The 21,384-nt window shown below is 38.4% G+C and overlaps 1 protein-coding gene across 2 annotated transcripts in view; it reads left to right on the top strand.

The window, feature by feature from the left end:
• GPBP1 (GC-rich promoter binding protein 1) overlaps positions 1-21,384 on the top strand; it is a 70,170-nt gene that overhangs the window by 40,518 nt on the left and 8,268 nt on the right. Inside the window, exons 4-9 of one of the 2 annotated variants that reach the window (XM_068990465.1) lie at positions 10,869-10,992; positions 11,123-11,346; positions 11,892-11,958; positions 13,004-13,063; positions 20,366-20,550; positions 21,148-21,288. In XM_068990465.1, the coding sequence (XP_068846566.1) occupies positions 10,869-10,992; positions 11,123-11,346; positions 11,892-11,958; positions 13,004-13,063; positions 20,366-20,550; positions 21,148-21,288 (801 nt within the window). The remainder of the gene's footprint in view (positions 1-10,868; positions 10,993-11,122; positions 11,347-11,891; positions 11,959-13,003; positions 13,064-20,365; positions 20,551-21,147; positions 21,289-21,384) is intronic. The other variant, XM_068990466.1, reaches the window with a different exon arrangement.

Raw genomic sequence — 21,384 nt, 5'->3', positions numbered from 1 at the left:
TATATGCCTCCCTTGTATATCTGCCACATTTATAAGAATCCTGTTCTTTGTCCCGGAGTAGGACATTACCTGACCCTCAGTATTCCTTACGAACATAACCCTGAGAAAAGGGCCATAGAAAGAGCTGTCAAGGCCTTGTGTTCTTGGCATGCAAATAAGAACATGGAGGGATGCTCAGTATCATATCTTTTTACCTTTTCATACTGTTCATGGGGTTCTTAAGGGAAGAATACAGACGTGGTTGCCATTCCCTTTTCCAGTAGACCACATTTTGTCAGAATTCTCCACCATGACCTGTCCGTCTTGGGTGGCCCTACATGGCATGGCCCATAGTTTCATTGAGTTAGTCAAGGCTGTGGTTCATATGATCAGTTTGATTAGTTTTCTGTGGTTGTGGTTTTTATTTTCTCTGCCCTCTGATAAGGATAAGAAGCTTCCTGACTGACTGGGGGAAACTGGGTCTTGCTCTGATGGGCGGGGCCATGCTCAGTAAACCTTTAATCCAATTTTCTGTTGATGAGTGGGGCTGTGTTTCAAATCCTAAAAGATGATGCTCTTAAAGGGCCACATTCAATATGGCAGCAAATGTGGAAAACTCAGCAGTGGCCACAGGACTGGAAAAGGTCAGTTTCCATTCCAGTCCTAAAGAAAAGCAATGCCAAAGAAGGTTCAAACTGCTGCACAATTGCACTCATCTCACACACTAGCAAAGTAATGCTCAAAATTCTCCAAGCAAGGCTACAACAGTATATGAATTGAGAACTTCCATATGTTCAAGCTGGATTTAGAAAAGGCAGAACCAGAAATCAAGCTCCCAACATCCATTGGATCATAGAAAAAGCAAGAGGTTCCAGAGGAACATCTACTTCTGCTTTATTGACTATGCCAAAGCCTTTGACTGTGTGGATCATAACAAAGTGTGGAAATTCTTCAAGAGATGGGAATACCAGACCACCTTACCTGCCTCCTAAGGAATCTGTATGCAGGTCAAGAAGCAACAGTTAGAACTGGACAGGGAACAACAGACTGGTTCCAAATTGGGAAAACAGTACGTCAGAGCTGTATATTGTCACCTTGCTTGTTTAACTTATATGCTGAGTACATCATGTGAAATGCCAGGCTGGATGAAGCACAAGCTGGAATCAAGATTGCCAGGTGAAACATCAATAACCTTAGATGTGCAGATGACAACACCTTTATGGCAGAAAGCAAAGAAGAACAAAAGAGCCTCTTGATGAAAGTGAAAGAGGAGAATGAAAAAATTGTCTTAAATCTCAACATTTAAAAAACGTAGATAGATCATGGCATCCGGTCACATTACTTCATGGCAAATAGATGGGGAAACAATGGAAACAGTGACAAACTTTCTTTTGTAGTGCCAAGATCACTGCAGATGGTGATTACAGCCATGAAATTAAAAGATGCTTGCTCCTTGAAGGAAAGCTATGACCAACTTAGGTAGCATATTAAAAAGCAGAGACATTAACTTTGCTGACAAAGGAAGTGTGGTGTTGGAGAAGACTCTGGAGAGTCCCTTGGACTGCAAGGAGATCAAACCAGTCAATCCTCAAGGAAATCAGTCCTGAATATTCATTGGAAGGACTGATGCTGAAGCTGATACTCCAATACTTTGGCCACTGGATGTGAAAAACTGACTCACTGGAAAAGACCCTGATGCTGGGAAAGATTGAATGCAGGAGGAGAAGGGGATGACAGAGGATGAGATGGTTGGATGGCATCACTGACTCGATGGACATGAGTTTGAGCAAGCTCCAGGAGTTGGTGATGGACAAGGAAGCCTGGTGTGCTGCAGTCCATGGGGTTGCAAAGAGTTGGTCATGACTGAGCGACTAAACTGAGGGATGCTCAGGGTCCATGATGATTGCCTGTCCCAACAGTCCATACATGTTGCAGCCAAACTTGAATTTCGCATGATTGTAGCACTCTCAGCTACTCTGATTAATCTGACAGAGACCAGAACCAAATCCATTTAATTGTCTTACACAGCAGTTAAGGCTACTACCAGTGTCCCAAGCAGCAGTGAGTGAGACCAGGATTTAGGCAGTTGTGAATAGCTTAAGGGGCACTAGTAAATGATTTTTCTCAGCCAACCAATATATGGTCTAAGGCCACTCTGTTATCCTTTAAAATCCACTCAAGGGAGGGACTTCCCTGGTGGTCCAGTGGTTAAACTGCATACTTGCACCACAAGGGGCATGGGTTCGATCTCTGATCACGGAACTAAGTCTCCTCCTGCCCCCACCAAAAAAAATTTGGTATTATTATTACCTACAATTACAGAGGCAATACAGTGGGTCAAAAAGCAACCCTTATCCTCAATAGAAAACATTCTGTGGCTTATTCCCTCCCCCCCATACAAAGTGATTGATTCAATTTTCCTGATATGTAACCATTCAGAGATTTGAATAGTTCTGCCCCTGTGGTGTTGGTTGGCAACATCAGTGTACATAGCATATCCTCATGCATATCCTGGTGAAAAACAGATCACTCAAAAACAAGCATTGTTGCCTTGTTCATGTCGGTAGACTCACGTCACCCTGGATTGCTTACTCTGGTGACTCTCTAATCCTAACAACTGGGTCTCAGTATCTTCTGCTGTTTCATCAGTTTGTCTAGTTATGGTGCTAGCTGAAAGAGGAGCACATGCTACCTTTTGGGCTGCAGCCTTCCTGAAAGTCCAAGACAGTTGTCGTTAGCAGCAGGCAGAATCAGCTCTTCATTAACAATAAAGGCCTTCTTAGCTTTAGCAATTTTTAGTTAGCTACTAAAAATGATGCTCTCAGTGCAGACATGTTTGATGAAGTGGAGGCCTTCAATAATTGCTTCTGTTCTTCATGTTCATGTCTTTTTCTTTTGAAAAACTCCAGAGGCTTGTCTTTTAATGCAGGGTGCTTGGTCTCCATCTGGTGAAGCAGTTTTGAAGGTTTCATGGCTTCATTGGGTCAGCACATATTATACAAGGTAGACTTGGAGAATGTGAATCACCTGTTGCAGCGTACTTGTAATTTAAGTAGGATTCTTAAGTGCAGCTTTCTTTTTTGTTGGCAGTCTTAAGAGTCTTCTGCTGTTTCACCTGGGTCTTTGCCCACTTTTCAAAGAAGTGCTCCAGCAGTGTTTGTTTTTTTACTCATTTTGGCTAGGGTTATCTTTTGTGGGGCTTCCCTGGTAACTCAGCTGGTAAAGAATCTGCCTGCAGTGCAGGACCCTGGTTCGATCCCTGGGTTGGGAAGATCGCCTGGAGAAGGGCAAAGCCACCCACTGCAGTATTCTTGTGTGGAGAATCCAAGGACAGAGAAGTCTGGCTGTCTGTAGTCCATGGGGTCACAAAGAGTCGGACACGATTGAGTGACTAAACACAGCACAGCTTTTGTGGGCCTACCGAAAAAGCTGTGACCCAGACAAATGTGCGGGGTGGGAAGGAAGGACGGATGGAAGTGGTAAATAAAATAATGGGCAGCCTACACATAGACTAAAATAAGTGTTGGATTCTAACTTAAAGGTTTTCACCAGATGCAGCTGTACAGTTGAAGGACATCAACTCATTTGCCACTATAAAGCATGCCATCAGATGCAGCCCTGTTGTGACTTGACAGTCACTGATAGGGTTTTGATGATAACCTGCAAGCAGTTGATTTATTACGGTCTCTGTGCAGTCAGAAGTCCATACCTTGTGGCTCAGCTGGCAAAGAATCCACCTGCAATGTGGGGACCTGGGTTCGATCCCTGGGTTGGGAAAATCCCCTGGAGAAGGGAAAGGCTACTCACTCCGGTATTCTGGCCTGGAGAATTCCATGGACTGTACAGTCCGTGTGGGGTCACAAAGAGTTGGACAGGACTGAGTGACTTTCACTGTGCAGTCAGACCTCTCTGCTAATGGTAATCTGTATTTGCAGCTGCTCCCCAGTGCTAGCATCACCATCTCAGCGCCACCTCAGATCATCAGGCATTAGATTCTCATAAGGAGTGTGAAACTTAGGTTCGTTCTGTGCATGGTTCATGGTAGGGTTTGCAATCCTATGAGAATTTAATATTTTCACTGATCTGACAGGAGGTGGAACTCAGGCAGTAATGTGAATGATGGGGAGCAGCTGTAAATACAGTTGAAGCTTCTCTCACTCACCCACTGCTCACCTGCTTGTGGCTTGGTTCCTGACAAGCTACGGACCTGTAGAGGTCCATGGCCTGGCATGTTGGGGACCCTTGTTCCAGGGGATAAGGAGATCATTAATTGTTCTCCTTTGTACCTGTGCTTTCTGGTGTTAAAGATGTTTCTTCTCCCAATTGCTAGGGTTTTTGCTCTCCCTCTTTAGCCATGTAACCTGTATGCAGTGTCCCATTCCCATAGCTCTAACTTCACTTTAAAACTCTTCTTGTACCTAGATATTTTAATCTAGAGGAACTGGGTGTGAGTGGGACAGGGGCATTTATAAATAATTTTCAGAGGCCCCATTTTAAAGATATCTCACCCTCACCTTGGTCTACTTTGGATACTGTAGGCGACGATTCCGTGAGAAGTGTACACAAGCAAATGGCTGTTGTCTACATGTCTAGGACCATGCCAGTTCAACAGGAGAATCCAGATGGCCAAACTAGATTTGTTTGAATTCCTTTTTGGTTAGCCATCACCCTGTGGGGTGGCCTGGCCTGTAGTTGTTCTTGGGGGAAAGAAAGAAACATATCTAGGGATAATCAGAGCAGAATTTTTAGTGTAAGTCTGTACTGTCATAACTCTTCCACTTCTGTCATCCTGATTACTACATAAGAAGTGGCCAAGAGAAGATGATCCCCTTTTGGTTATGCTGCATTCATTCATCTTACTAAGATGTGGGACGAGATGAGGGGTATAGAGGTGTAGTGTAAATGGTTCTGAGTTGAATTTTGAGGAGACTGTTAAAATGCTTGTCTATACTTGTGAATGATAGAGAGTATGAAACGTCCATTGAGTACTTTGAATATTGATTCATTGGAGGATGACCTTTTTGACAAAAGATGTACTGTTTAATGGACTGTTCCTGGTCTAGAATATACCCATTACATGAATTAATTTCAGGAGACACAGTACTGTGACCAGAGTTAGCCCATCAGACTGCAGCAGTACTAATGTAACCTGAAAAAATTCAGTAGTGATCCAGCTCCGTTGAGGACTCCATGAAGAAGTCAAATCTTTGATGTAGTTCTGTGTGATGTGGTGTTCTTTACAGTGAGACAGATGGACCAGCTTTTGGCAGGAGTCACAAGCTGGCATATGGTAGAGGTTTCTGCATCAGAAAGATAAAAGTCCTTTCTTTTGTAACTAGTCTGTGATAGTGGGTGTGTTCCATGTCTGGTGTGATAATGGGTCTAGGTGGTATGCTGAAGATTTGATCAGCATTCTGATTTCAGTCACTCTCAATGCCATTCACTTTCATCAGATAGCAAGCCTTACTGAATCAACATGAATGACTCAGATTGTCTCAGCAGCAGCTGCAATTTCCCATCATGTGTGACCCCAAGAGATGTTTTTAATTGGCTAGTCTATAGTTTTTCAGTGATAGATGATGAGGCCATTGGCAACAATACAAGAGTTAGAAAAATAGAGAATGTCTTGTCCTTAAGAATATCTAAGGCAAGGATCATAGCTTTTATTCCATTGAGGTGATTGGCACTTACCCATTTGGTTTTCCAGAGTTGTTGGGGCTGGGTGGCTACTGTGTGTACCATCATCTTTTAACTTAACTGAACTATCAGTGAACCAGGCTCAGTCATTTAGGGGAACTTTTCTGATTTGAGAGCCTTATTGAAACACTGGCTTGTCATGGTGGCAGGAAGGGGAATAAAGTATACTGCGAATTTATGGCTGGTACTTGAAGGGTGAGGCCAGGTGTGTTGTTGAACACATGATTTCCATTTGATCAAGAGCCCTCTTGGGTTCTTTTATTGGTTAGTCCTTAGTTTAAGTTTGCTTTCAGTAAGAGCTCAGCATTATGGCAGGAGCCACATTCTTTTTTTGGCTGACTAGGGATTGAACACTGAACCTTGGCCATGGCAGTGAAAGCCTGGAATCCTAACCACTAGGCTACCAGGGGGACTCAATTTTTAAAAGGAGTGTGTACTTGGTGTTTGTGTCAGGCAGATAACATTGCTGTACTGGAAAATAGTCTTTCTGAATACTGCAGAGCCAAGTCTTCAGCCGCATATGATTTTATTTTCTTTCCTTCTGGAAGCTGTACTTTTTATTAGACCATTTTGAAGGGGATGGGAATCATCTGTCAACCTGTGACATTTCCTGAATGGGAGAATCTAGAGCATTTTTAGTACAAGCATGTAACGTTAGCATCAACTATGAAACACACTGGTACTGAATTGGCCTAGTGGCTCCAACTGCAGGATCACTTTAATTTCCCACTCTTACTGCTGAGATTTTTCCAAATTTTTATCAGCCATGTTGGGATACTAGGGTCCATTCCCACCATGGGCACACAGACTAAGGAGTTTGTTTATTTTTCTAAAATTAATTTATTTAATTGGAGGCGAATTACTTTACAATATTTAGTGGTTTTGGCCATACATTGACATGAATCAGCCATGGGTGTACATGTGTTCCCCAAACTGAACCCCCCTCCCAACCCCTCCCCATCCCATCCCTCAGGGTCATCCCAGTGCTCCGGCCCTGAGCATCCTGTCTCATGCATCAAACCTGGACTGGCGATTGCCGGGAGCCAGCATGGGCCATCCCACCCATGACAAGGTTGTGTGGAAGAGAACTGTTAAGCAACGCTTCAGGACTCAAGGGGCTCCCTAGACCAGCTCGAGCATCTACCCCAAAACCAGAATCTGTCTGTCTTACTGTTTTGCGCCTTTCACCAACTCTCCTGACATACAGGGGGCTATCCCCGACCACCTTTCTCTGGAGAAAATCAACTTAGGGCTCTAGCTAATAAGTCTCCTGGACATGAGAGGAATATTTCAAATCAAACCCCCTCTGTTAGCATTCTAGCTTGCTTGACAGGTTTATCCAGACTCTTGGAGCTACGCATGTGATTATTTGCAGCCTCCCAACTGTGAGAGGCACGGGAAGCCTAAAACATAGAGCTTTTCAAAGAGTTAAAAGTGTAGTGCTGGTATAGGATTTCATTATTGGGCCAATGCTTGTTGCTAAGTTCCCATATCTCTTATCCACTGTGCACCTGGGAGTGCATTAGTTAACATAGTTGGAATGTAAGAAAAACAAGTGTAGCCTTGAATTTAACCACATCAGACCTTTGAGCTAATTGGTTCTTTCTTGTAACTCACTGCACCTTTGCTCTGTGAGAAATGTAACTCTGTTTAGCATTTTCTGAGGCTGACATAGATTAGAAATATAAAGAAAAAACACTTTGCGGGAAAATAAGTTTTCTGGTTGAGCAGCCTTTATCAAAAGAGGGTCATAAAATGTTTACAGGCCTCCAAGGCCAGAAGATAATGTACACAACATCATTTGTCGGAAAGGTTTGCAGAAAAAAATCCTGGTTTCAATAAGGGCAAAACTGCTGGAATGTTTGGGCTGACTGTATGACCTTGCATCTTTCATTTCCCTCTATGTACAAGTTAAGGTATAAAAAAGTCTCTTTTGAAAATAAAGTAACGGGCCTCACTTGAAGAAGCTTGGTCACCCCTTGTCTTTTTTTTTTTCTTTTTTCTTTCTCTCTCTCACTCTCTTTTTCAGGCTGATCCCTTGGAGCGTAGAGGCTCCCTGCGTTCACTTATCTGCCCGGGTTTCTAAGACCTGAACGGGAAGAAGTTCTGCGTCTTCACTCCCTTGGGAGACCGGGAGGGCACCTGTGGCCTCCATGAACAGGGCGAGCCCCTTGTCTCAGGGCTTTATTGGCTTTCTGTGTAAACCAAGGAATATCAGCCTTTTTCTCTCCTCTATTCCTCTCTCATTCATTCATTTGCCAACGCTGTTTCTCCTTCGGGTTCCCCTGGATCCTACAGGGGCTGGACCCTGACAGGCGATCTGTTTCACATATAGTCATATACATGTTTCAATGCTATTCTCTCAAATCATCTCACCCTCGCCTTCTCCCACAGAGTCCAAGAGTCTGTTCTTTACATCTGTGTCTCTTTTGCTGTCTCACATATAGGGTCATCGTTATCATCTTTCTAAATTATATATATATGTGTTAATATACTGTATTGATGTTTTTCTTTCTGACTTACTTCACTCTGTATAATAGGCTCCAGTTTCATCCACCTCATCAGAACTGAATCAAATGTATTCTTAATAACTGAGTAATACTCCATTGTGTATGTGTACCACAGCTTTCTTATCCACTTGTCTGCCGATGGATATCTAGGTTGCTTCCATGTCCTGGCTATTATAAACAATGCTGCGATGAACATTGGGGTACACGTGTCTCTTTCAATTTTGGTTTCCTCGGTGTGTATGACCAGTATGGCAGTTCTATTTCCAGTGTTATAAGGGACTCTCCACACTGTTCTCCATAGTGGCTGTACTAATTTGCATTCCCTTTTCTCCACACCTTCTCCAGCATTTATTGTTTATAGGCTTTTTGATAACAGCCATTCTGACTGGTGTGAGACGGTACCTCATTGTGGTTTTGATTTGCATTTCTCTGATAATGAGTGATGTTGAGCATCTTTTCATGTGTTTGTTAACCATCTGTAGGTCTTTGGAGAAGTGTCTGTTTAGTTCTTTGGCCCATTTTTTGATTGGGTTGTTTATTTTTCTGGAATTGAGCTACATGAGTTGCCTGTATATTTTTGAGGTTAATTCTTTGTCAGTTGCTTTGTTTGCTATTATTTTCTCCCATTCTGAAGGCTGTCTTTTCACCTTGCTTATGGTTTCCTTCGTTGTGCAAAAGCTTTTAAGTTTAATTAGGTCCCATTTGTTTATTTTTGCATTTATTTCCATTACTCTGGGAGGTGGGTCAAAGAGGATCTTGCTGTGATTTATGTCACAGAGTGTTTTGCTTATGTTTTCCTCTAGGAGTTTTATAGTTCTGGTCTTGCATTTAGATCTTTATTCCATTTTGAGTTTATTTTTGTGTATGGTGTTAGAAAGTGTTCTAGTTTCATTCTTTTACAAGTGGTTGACCAGTTTTCCCAGCACCACCTGTTAAAGAGATTGTCTTTTCTCTGTTGTATATTCTTGCCTAGACTAAGGAGTTTAGTATGTATGTGCATATCAGAGTTACAGTCTAAGCTTTTAGGACAGCTCATGATTTCTTTAGCAGGGAATGTGGGAAAGTTCAGGGTGGAGGGGGAGACTGTTCCTTTGGGGGTGGCATGGGTGGCCTGGAGGCTTTTTCTCTTGTGGCTTCTCAAGCCAGGATTGGTGTTGATTTCTCTTCTGTGTACCTCCTGGCCCCAGGAAACACCCCAGGCTGGTACCTTTCATGCCCCCATGTACCACAATGCCATGGCTTTGCCCTGTACGGAAAAGTTTGAGTTACTCTTGTGCTTAATGCTGTCTCCCCTCCATGGGAGTGGGTAGGATGGTAACTTGGGTACCTGTGTGAAGCAGAACTATAAGAGTTTGTTTCTTTCTTGCCTTAAGTTCTGGTGCACACTGACTTTCTTGTTAAAGCAGCTGAGTTTGATGTGGGGAAGAAAGGAGTCAGAAAGTACAAAGAGCACAGAATACATCCACTCCAGAAAGCTAGGCTTTGCATTTTTGTTTCCAGTGTCAGTAGCAGTTTGGCCTTAACAAATTTACTTCTAATGTTTTCAGTCTTTCCCAAACTCTCTATTCTCATTGCTGTTCAGCTTTGGTGACCTCTTGACTTTAGTGGCTGCAGCCATATTGCCTTTCAGATGGGACCCCATCTCATGATAATACATCTCTTCCTTCTACTCAGAGGAGAATTTCAGCATTAAAGCAGTATTTGGACATCTTGCTTCAGTCCTGCCCCTTGCCACTTAGTTGCTAAACAGTGAGGAACCTTTACTTCCACCCATCATTTGGATGAGAACAATTGTTGCCAGGTCCTGAAGAATCTTATCCTGTGCCCCCGTCTGGCCTAAGAGACCCTACCCTTGTTTTTCTAGAAAGTTTTAGCTTTGAGAGCATGGTATCTTCATCACCATAATTGGTAGGGTTGTGAAGTGTTTGGGTTTTTACCCTACTTAAAATTAAAAGCTTAGCAAGCTGGGTTGTCACTGTTTCGTAGATGCTGGTGGAAGACAGAGGAAGGGCTTTGTCCTTCATGCATAGAAGCAGCATGAGAATGAAGCCAGGAGCAGTAGAGGAACTTGCACTATTAAGTCCCACAGTGGCCATGTGGAGGAGCCTAGTTAAATGAAAAGTGTGTGTGCAGTGTGTTTGTATTAAAACTGAGGAGCTTTTCTATTTGTCCTGGAGAGAATTGTAATAATTGTTTTTACAACATTCTTCCTTTGACAGGTTTTTTTTAAGACACTTGTTTTGGGGAAGAGTTTGGAAATAAATCTGTAGAGAACTTAAAATAGAACTATAGCTTCATTTGCCATAATTTTCTAATTTTGAAGAAAACCTTGAGCTATTTAAATCAAAGAATGTGAAATACACGATACTATGTTTTATTTTAAAAGAAGTGTACTATATTTGTCTTGACGCCTTTACAGTGGCTTTACCTTTAAAGTTTTTGGGTGAATATAGTTGTTAAACTCTTTAAGAATGGTGCTCTCATTTATCTTAGGTAGAAAAAATAGATGAACAGTGGAATCCCTCATAAGTTTTCAGTTACCAAACACATTGAAATAATTATAAAATATTCTTCTTAACCATTTAAAATTCTTGGGAATAAATGAAGCCAGTGTATTACTAGTTTCTAAAGTTAGTCAAATTTTATATGTATGTTTATCTGTATGCTTATAATTTGTTTCAGTCGTCATTGAATTTTGAAAAGCATTCTGAAAACTTTTCATGGACAGAAAATCGTTATGATGTGAACCGCCGACGACACAACTCTTCAGATGGCTTTGATTCTGGTATTGGACGTCCTAATGGAGGTAAAGTTGCTGAGAAATCGAATTTAAGAAGAGTTTTCTTCACATTCTTGCAATAATTGTTTTGATTGTGATTGAGTCTTTAAGCATAACCATCTTTGAATTTGTAATACTTTGCCGTTATTTTTAAAAGGTAACTTTGGAAGGAAAGAAAAAAATGGATGGCGTACACATGGAAGAAATGGTACTGAAAACATAAATCATCGAGGGGGATACCATGGTGGAAGTTCCCGTTCTCGTAGCAGTATTTTCCATTCTGGAAAAAGCCAAGGACTACATGAAAACAACATACCTGACAGTGAAACAGGGAGGAAAGAAGACAAGAGAGAACGCAAGCAGTTTGAGGCTGAGGATTTTGTAAGTTGCTTGTAATTTTAATATGAATGAGGTTTCTACAAGTGCTATTTAAGCATCAAATCTCTCAGGAGATTTTATCATTACATATCATTTTCTCCAGAGATCACACTTGACAGGTTCAATTATTTTTTAATGTTTATTTATTTTGGTTCAGTTATCTTTAGTCTTTACATTTCGTGAGACTTTCTGTAGATAACTGTTTCCTAAGAAAGGATGATTTCTCATATTGATGCAAAGACTGCATTCTCCTGCATTTGCTTTCCTTTTTTTTTTTTAACACTTTTTCTTCACATAGTTGAGGATGAGGAGAATATTTAAAGACACCTTTGTTTTCTTCAACTTAGCGTGAGTATAGATATTAACCATTTTAATTGTTACAATAAGTAGAAAGTAAGATTTATGAATAATTAGTGTTTAGTTGTTAAGAGTTCATTATGTCAGATTTGTCAGTATATTCTTGAGATTACTTTTAAAAGGAATTTTTTTCTTAAATATGATTAGTTTAAACATTTGTTCTTTTTATTCCATCTTTTTTTTTTTTCCAGCCATCTCTAAATCCTGAATATGAGAGAGAACCAAATCAGAATAAATCTTTAGCTGCAGGTGTATGGGGTAAGTAATTTTTGATCTATCGTTGAGGGGTATAAAATGTTATTTTTAGGTTTCAGATTTGTGTTTTTTAAAATAGTAGGCTAGAATTAAACTTTATCTTTTAAATACCTGTTTTTGATGTGCTAAGCTATAAAAAAAAGGTAGCACTTTAAAAAAACAAGATATTGGGGACAGAAGAAAAGCTTGATTTGGATAATTATTTACACATATTAGTACCATTAAATATATTCAGGTATGAGTTTTTAAAGTAAGTTAAATGTAATGAATTGATATCATTTGGAGAGCAGCTTGATAATCTGTTGAAACAAAAAATTTAGTTTAACTCAATTTATAGTTTTTCAAAGTTGAAAACTTAACTGGAAAGATAAGTACTTTTAATCATAGTATGCTATAAAAATAATTTTTTTACTTAATGAAAATGGTTCTACATAGACAGTTTTAAAAGTAATTGTATAAATTTTGCCTAGAACTAGTCTATGTTTGAAATTATTTGCCTTTTTGGTTGTCAAATCTTGACAGTGTTTCTGGTAATGACTCCCTTTTCTTTAAAACTGCTGAAAGTTTAATTTGATAGCATCTACAGATAAAACTGCACTTAGAGTAACTTAATTAGCTTTTTAAAGATTCAAGTGAAGTTTAAAATAATGGAATAATTTAAAATATGAAGATTTGATATCTGAAAAATAAATTTAATTATTTGATACCAAATTCAGAGGCGATGTATCCGCTTTGGAACTTGTACACACGTTCTTGTGTTTGTCTATTGAAAATAAGAAATTTACCAAAACAAAAGGATCGTGGCTTATGACAGCATAATAGTCCTAACGATAAAGGCATTATTTTAAACTTTGCCACTTCCTGTGCTGTTCTTTATTGTATTTGGGGGTGATACGCTGGGGGAATTATTTTGTTTCTTTTGATCTCCCAATTTATTTAAGGGCTTCTTGAGGGTGGGGGTGGGGGTGGTCAGACACTTTTGTTAGAACCATGTGAATGGCATTGTTTTTTCTGTATTGCAAATTAGTATTTCTACCACTCTCCCCAGGCCTACACGCCCAGACACACACATACCCAACCAAAAAAATCTCCCAAGCTCCTCTCTTAGGTATGTTTCCTTATTATTCAGTTTTTCTGGGAACAGCTGATTGCATAAGAATGTAGAACCACCTGCAAGGTGTTAAATAAAATCTCTTAAGAAATTAGGAATAATTTGGATTTGATTAAAATGAAAGTAAATAAAATCAAGAATGTTAGTGAGCATTTGTCATATAAAACTACCTGTAGATACTACTGGTACTGATCCTTGGTTAATAATTTTAGAAATGATTTAGAAATACATTTTTGAAAATATTGAGCATAAAATGTATTAATATAAAGATTTTGGTTCTACTGTTTCAGGGTTGGTCTAAGGATTTTGAGCATTAGTTGAAAAGATGTTTAAAAGGACGATGTACTCTTTACTGTGTCTTAGGTAAACTAAAAAGTGTGTCTGCATTAGGAAAAAAAAACTGTGACTTGATTGTTAAATTCCCAGTACTTCCCATAGGAATACAATGAGACTTTCACTGTGTTACACTTCACTATTCCTTTCTTAATTTATGCCCTGGGTTCCCAAATATTGTTATCCCATTGCAACATTTAAAATAGCTATGTTCCTGAGGAAGACAGAGAATTTTCAGTAGAACTTTTCTAGTGCTACTTCCTTTCAGGTAAGTCAAAATTTAATAATGGAAATGTAATATATATTAAAAAACAAATACCACCAGTTTGTCCCTGAAACTGTCCTTTTGTAAATCAAAAATTGCAAGAGTCTAAACATAATATCCCAATTAAAAAAATAGTTTGAATGAAGAATTAATAGTTAAGCTGTTTAAACCTGTTGTTAAATATGTTTAATTCTACCTAGAACTTAGTTTTATTGGAAACTCCTTGTAGTTTGTAACTGACTTTTGTAGTGTTTTTATCCTATCCAGGATTACTGTTGCTTGATTCATACTAAATTTATCTCCTATATCTAGCAATTTAAATCTAAAACAACAAATCAAGGCACTTCAGTGTTTCTGTGAGAATTTTTAAATAATTTAGCTGGGTGATTTGAGTAATGAGAAAGAGAGAAAATGATATGCGTTTGTATGCAGTTTGAGACATTGCTGCTGTCGCTTTGGTCGTGTCCGACTCTGTGCAACCCCAGAGACGGCAGCCTACCAGGCTCGCCCATCCCTGGGATTCTCCAGGCAAGAACACTGGAGTGGGTTGCCGTTTCCTTCTTTAATGCGTGAAAGTGAAGTCGCTCAGTTGTGTCCGGACTCTTAGCAACCCCATGGACTGCAGCCTACCAGGCTCCTCCGTCCATGGGATTTTCCAGGCAAGAGTACTGGAGTGGGGTGCCATTGCCTTCTCCGGTTTGAGACATTAGTAACTATCAAATTGACTTGTGTTTTTAGAAGTCCTACTGGCTATTCTGTGTTGACATGATATGTCAGCAACATAGTATTAACAGAGCCTAACATTTTGTGCTTAAGATACTAAGTAATGAAAACCTTTGCTGCTGCTGCTGCTGCTAAGTCGCTTCAGTCGTGTCCGACTCTGTGCGACCCCATGGACGACAGCCCACCAGGCTCCGCCGTTCCTGGGATTCTCCAGGCAAGAACACTGGAGTGGGTTGCCATTTCCTTCTCCAATGCATGAAAATGAAAAGTGAAAGTGAGGTTGCTGAGTCATGTCCGACTCTTCGCGACCCCATGGACTGTAGCCTACCAGGCTTTGCCGTCCATGGGATTTTCCAGGCAAGAGTACTGGAGTGGGATGCCATCGCCTTCTCCGATGAAAACCTTTAGTCACTATTAATTAGTTTTGTTTCAACTCAGCATTTACATTTGTGTTTATCCCTTGATAATTTGATGAACTTCCTAATTTTTGCTTGTATTTGATATAGTACTATGAACTTTATTTGTTTAGCCTTCTAAATTAAAGCAAATTGGTGACCAGTTCTTAAAGATGGATTATTATCTAGAGAATTCTAATGATACTAGTCACTAGCATACAGGTTGAGTGACATGATAACACTAAATGAGGTTTTAGGTCATGAAAACAAGTGAAGTGTTTTAAGGTGACTTTGTAAAGGGATTAAGAGAAGGGAATAATCTTTATCAGATGGCTTTATATAAAAGTATTCTGTAGGTAGATTATTTATATATTGGTATGAGTCTGTGTTCCTTCAGTGTCTCAAGTGAAAACAGTTGCTAACATAACAGTAAGAAAAAGGTAATACAACACGTGTTCAAAGTTGAGAAGGGAAAATTAAGAGTTTGATTAGATGACTTGACATAAGTAAGAGAGTTAGAAATAGTGTTCATCAATTAAATTGTTTTTGTTTTAGAAAGCCTGCTCTTTTTCGTATGAGTAATGTGGGTACCTTGTTAAAGGAAAGAATATCATGCCCCTTCTTTGACATTATGTCAGTGAAACTCATGTGACTAAAAGTCTCATACTACTGTAAAACAAAATATTTTTACATTATCTAAAATATCAAAAATAGCAATATTCAAATAATATCAATCATAGAAAATAATCTTGAAAATATTTCTGTCCTTTAAAATTAGTGTTCAGATGGCTTTATTGCTATGGTACCGATTCTTTGCTTCTGATATTTGTATGTTGTTATGTCTTATGTGATTGAGTTTCCTCTTCAAATTAGTGTGAAAACAAAATACTATTTATCCTTCACTTGACTATTATTCACACAGTAAAGTTGCCTCTTATATCATGATGAGGAAACGAAACTAATAATTGTCATCACTGTGATGAGGGGAAGGGTGGACCCTGACTTGGTAGTGTACACTTTTAAACCTCCTATTTTGACCATTCAGTATAGGCTTATAGTAGTATTTTAGTTGAGAATGGTATACATTTTGAACTGTCTGACCTAGCCAATACTCTAATCCATTTTCTCCAGTAATATAATATAGTGGTTAAGTGCATTATCAGATAGTTTTGGGCGCTGACATTAGGTCTTCTACTCTTTAGTTATTTAGACTTTGGGAAGGTTACTTAATCTCAGTGAATTTTCTTGTCTCTGAGATGAAGATGGAGCGCTATGCTAATACTAATGAGAAAAGCATTGTTAATAGTAAGTTGTCTGTTAAATTGGTATCCTTGATCATGTTACAGCTGTTTAATATGAGCTAGCTAATTAAGTTCAAAACCAGTAAGTGAGGAAGATTCTGATAGATTTACAAAAAGACAAAAAGTGATAGATTCAAAAATAAAAGGGAAAACTGATTGACTCAGAATATAAGCCAGCTGTATGGAGAGCATGAAAACAGAAAAGAGAATATGGAATCGAGATGTCAGCTCTGACTTATGCATGTGGCCAACTTACTTTGTATTATACGTGGCAGTGTTTTAATTCTAATTTTTCTTCAGAAGATTGAGCCTCTCCCCTCCACTATTGGCTTTGTATTTAAGGAACAAAACTTACTACAGCATTCAAAGATACTGGGAGATCATGAAATAACAAGATGATAAAACAATATTTAAAGCCAGGTATCATCGGATTACAGTTGTTTGTGAGGATAGAAGAAAATAATGATATGAAAATCCACAACTCATTTTGCTTTTAGGTATTTTGAAGGCAATTTGAATATCTGCTTTATATGAAATAATAAGCATGTATGATTTGTAGAAGGAAGTTACCGAAATCACTAATTCTTCTTTATAAGTGTTCATGTCTTTCATCAATGCATACATTTTCTCTTAAAAAAAAAAAGAGCAGTTTGAATCTTTTTCAGGAAGTTTACCAGTTGATAAAGTGAAGAAAGTATGGAAAGAGTCATTGGATACTGTTTGAATCCAACAGATTCAACACCTAGCTCAGAAGGTTCATGTCAGGAGAATTTGCAGAGACAATCTATGAATAGATAAACCAGTTTATAAGTAATAGAAATGATGCAGATTTAAGTTACTAGTGCTGCCATCACCTTTGCCATTGCTTAGATGTGATTATTACCATCAAGAACCAGCTTTCCCACCCTGCCTCTTTCCCTTCTCCCTTCCCTCTCCCCCTTCCTCAGACCTCTTCCTCACTCGTCTTTTTGGTTCCTGTGTTCTTGTATTGATATTTAACACATTAATTTGAGCACTTAGCTAGAATGTCTCTATGAAAAAGTAGGGATTCTGAAGTCCAAGTTCTCAATTTTGGTCAGCCAGTCTCATGATACCAGCAGTTCAATAACCTGCATCTGCTGCTCTTGGAGAGTCTCCCAGAGCAGCAGGGAAGGCCGGTAGGAATTGCCTGCAGCTCACCCTGAGGACACAGACACCGGTGGCACACACAGTTGGGAACACGTCACCAGGTGAACACCACTATTTTCGGCCGCCATGCCATCCTGGCCCATCAGACTAGGAACACATTTCTTGTTAAACAGGCAGGTTTGTATAGTGTGTTCAGCATAGATAATATATGATATAGGTTAGTCTTTATTTTGTTTATTTCTGTTGTAATTTTTCTCATCTTCTATACTCTTGTGGTTGTTCAATTTAAATTTTAGGTTTAAAATTCTTCAAAAAGACACCTTTAATTTGAAATACAGTTACCTATTACAGTGGAAAGAACATTTCACTGTAATTCCGAGACAAGAACTGTTTTCATTTTATAGATGAGATTAACTAGTGATGTTGGAGCAAGTATCAAAATTCTGTAAATCTGGTACGAAAGCACATGGTTTTAATTTCTATACTATTTGAATATGAATGCTTATGTAAGTCAGTCAGCACTGTGTCTGCTTTCTTTTTCCTCCCAGTCCCTTTAATCATCTTTTAGGTACCTTTATTATCTTTTACTTTATTACCTCTTGTCTGTGACTGATTTCTTGGGCTTCATCTTTCTTTGTAGGATTTTCTTTCATTCTTTGCACCAGAGACCTCTTTGAGGAAACTGTGAAAGTATTTCTTAGGTATCTGGAAATCCAGTTTTAGGAAAGATGAACTTTGTAGTCAGAAATTACATTGAGACTTAATCATCCCTGTGTGTTTATCTGTTCTCCTCTTCTGTCTTCTAGTTTTGATCAGTGATGACTGATCATCTACTTCAGTAGATTTACTTTCCTTGGTGATTAATTTTTATCTGAAAAGATTTCATTTCTGTCTTGTGCTTTATATGGCATTTCCAAGTCCCACTCTACAATCCAGGATTCTATATAGTCCCCTCCTCAGCTGTTGGGTTTCTTTGTACGCACACTAAGCTGAAGTTTCTTTCTTTACTTTATTTACTCTCTAGAAATACGGGTTGATACCATTCATTGTTGAGGAACCTCCTCCTGTTCTTTATTGCTGTATTTGTTTACTCCTTCATTATAGTTTGAGGAAGCCATCTGGTAGCTCAGATGGTAAAGAACCTGCCTGCAAGCAATGTAGGAGACCTGGGTTAGATCTCTGGGTCAGGAAAATCTCCTGGAGAAGGGAGTGGCAACTCACTCCAGTATTCTTGCCTGGAGAATCCCGTGGACAGACGAGCCTAGCGGGCTACAGTCCTTGGGATTGCAAAGAGTCAGATGTGACTGAGCGACTAACCCTCATTATGGTAATTTTAACACAAGGATCTAAAAGGGAAGGAAGGTAAACTTGTGTGCTTAATTGATGATATTGGAATAGAAGTCTCTGCCAGTTATGTATGAACTTATTGTGGTGCACAGATAAAACCGCCTCCTACTTCAGCACTTGGATTTTTCTGAGATCAGACCGTAGAGACTCTTAGACTTTTTGCATTTCCCAGCATCAGTCAGTCATCCCTCAGATTCCTGAGGTTCATTAACTTAGATTTTGAGTACCAGACTATTATCTCTTATATTCTAATTTAAAGAATTGGTAATTTCAGGAGTCTTTTTATTAATTTTATTTATGCTGTCACCTTCTGCTTACCAGAAGTAATTGTAAAACTTAAAATTGTTTAGCACTATTTCTAATGTTCTTCATTGGATCTCTGTGTAAGGTCATTATTCTTCATTTTCGTTTTGACTTCAGTGTGTTCTTCAGAAAAACTATATATTGGTGATGTAATTAGTGTCCTTGTGTGCCTGAAAATATTTTTCTTAGCCTTCCTATCCTGGGCCTTTGTGGGTAGCTGAGAAGTTGGAATGTTTGCCCTAGTAGATACACTTTCAATGTTTAACTTTCAGAAAGATGAATATTTTCTCAGTTTGCTTTAGGTTCTTGAGTGGTCTGTATTTTCATTTGTTTGCTCGTTTTTGCTACACCACAGGGCTTGTGCAGTGAAAGCACTGAGTCCTAACCACTGGACCACCAGGGAATTAATTCTCAGGTTCTTGTTCTTTTATTTTTTTTTTTTTAGCATTACAATAAATGAACTACTTTATCAGCTCTATAGTTTGAAGAGTTTAAGTTTCAGAGGGACTTTGAGAATGCCTCTGTATCCCTAGTAGTCGTTGTTTAGTTTCTGAGATAAATCAATAGAAAGTTTGGTTTGTTTGATGCAGGCCATCATTATATACGTATGTACTACTCACTGTCTTATAGGATCATATCTTAAACTAATTTTAATTTACATTTTCTGCAGTTTTGTTTCCAGTTAATTCTTTTCTTTGAAACTCTTCAGTGGTGAAACTGATGGCTTTCAGAGTTTTTTCTATAGGAAGAAAGACATGTCACTGCCATTGTTGGGAACATGCTCATTGTAACACCTGTTTAATTACACATTAACTGTTTGGTTACAGATTAGCTGATTAAACTCTAGAAGTTATATTTCATATTTTAGCAAATTCAGTTGTTTTGAGAAAAACTTTGTAGTATAATCTTCAGAAGCAAAGATTGAGTTGGATCCCCTACAGCTTGCACAATGCCTTCAGTTTACTTTAGATGGCCAGTAAATATTTGAATGAACTGGTATTGTGAAAACACAGTTCCCCTTTGCATTAGTCATAAATTAAGCAGGAATTTAGAAATAGAGGGACTGTAGATCCTTTCTTATTGGTAATAATTTTATGAATGAAATAAAAAGAATTCGTAAAACTCTTTTCAAAATGGAAAAGAGGAAAATGTATCTTGTATTTGAAGTCTTAAGAGCTGTTAGGATGAAATTTATAATTGAAAAATATACTCGAATGTAATTAATTTTGGCTTGGTCATAGTTAGCATTCTAGGTCACTGTCTAACTGAATTCATCTCAGAATGTTACTTGACATTGCTCAGTTCCTTGCTATGGTCTGATGATTGTTGAAGCTTTATTTCTCAAGCAAGAATACAGTTCATACTTACATAGCTTAGCCATTTTATCCAAGAAGCAGCTGTTATTTTTAAATATAGTAAAGTTTGGAATATGCTTTTCTTTGGTGATTTAATTTTATGCTAAAATCTAAACTATATAACTGTTGCTCGTGCTTTATTTATACAGAATATCCCCCGAATCCTAAATCTAGAACTCAAAGGATGCTGGTCATTAAGAAAGGTAATACAAAAGACTTACAACTATCTGGATTCCCAGTAGTAGGAAATCTTCAGTCACAGCCAGTTAAGAATGGGACTGGTCCAAGTGTTTATAAAGGCTTAGTTCCTAAGCCTGCTGCTCCACCTACAAAAGTAAGTTCTAAATTGTTTAACATGCAAGTTCCAAGTTGATATCAACTGAATTACTTTGGCCAAAAAAATGTTGAAAAATTCACATCGAAGTAGGGAGGGTATTGGTGGGCTGCTGATTTCTAAGTGGAAAGTGTTGGGCCAGTGTGTATCCTTAAATTATCTTTTAAGTGGTTTGTGTGTTTGTCTGTGTATGTTTTCTTGTTTTAATAGTCAGTAGTAAATGAAATCTGTAAATACTTGTTTGCCAGATGCGTCTGTGATATATTTGCTTAATAAAGGTATAAAATGCTGTACTTAATCTTTAGTTTTAGGCTTTTGAAACTCTCACTTGTGTTTTCTTGGTATTAGGCAAAAGAAACCTAACTTAAGATAAAACTTGGAAAAAAAGCAAGGTAGTTAAATGTTTTATCTGAATACCAGATTTTGATTTTATTTGTTAAAAAAAAAAAGAGAACCATGTAGAAATGATTAAGATACAATACAAAATAATTTTTTAAGTCATATTTAGTTATTTTATAGTATTCACTTTGTTCTCTCTTTCCTCTATGTAATCTGTTTAGATACACATTAATTAATGTTTGTGTGTTTTTTCTTTAGCCTACACAGTGGAAAAGCCAAACTAAAGAAAATAAAGTTGGGACTTCTTTCCCTCATGAGTCTACATATGGTGTTGGCAACTTTAATGCTTTTAAATCAACTGCCAAGAATTTTAGTCCATCAACAACTTCAGTGAAAGAGGTATGGCATTTAATAAAAGTACTCCTGAGGAGCCAAATGTATCTCAATCATGATAATTTAATTAACAGTGAACAAAAGGCATAGATTCATTGAACA

This window comes from Capricornis sumatraensis, chromosome 18 (assembly GCF_032405125.1).
Source record: "Capricornis sumatraensis isolate serow.1 chromosome 18, serow.2, whole genome shotgun sequence".
Classification (NCBI taxonomy): Eukaryota; Metazoa; Chordata; class Mammalia; order Artiodactyla; family Bovidae; genus Capricornis; species Capricornis sumatraensis.
The sequence above is the reverse complement of the archived record's forward strand: the minus strand, read 5'-3'. Positions and strand labels throughout refer to the sequence as shown.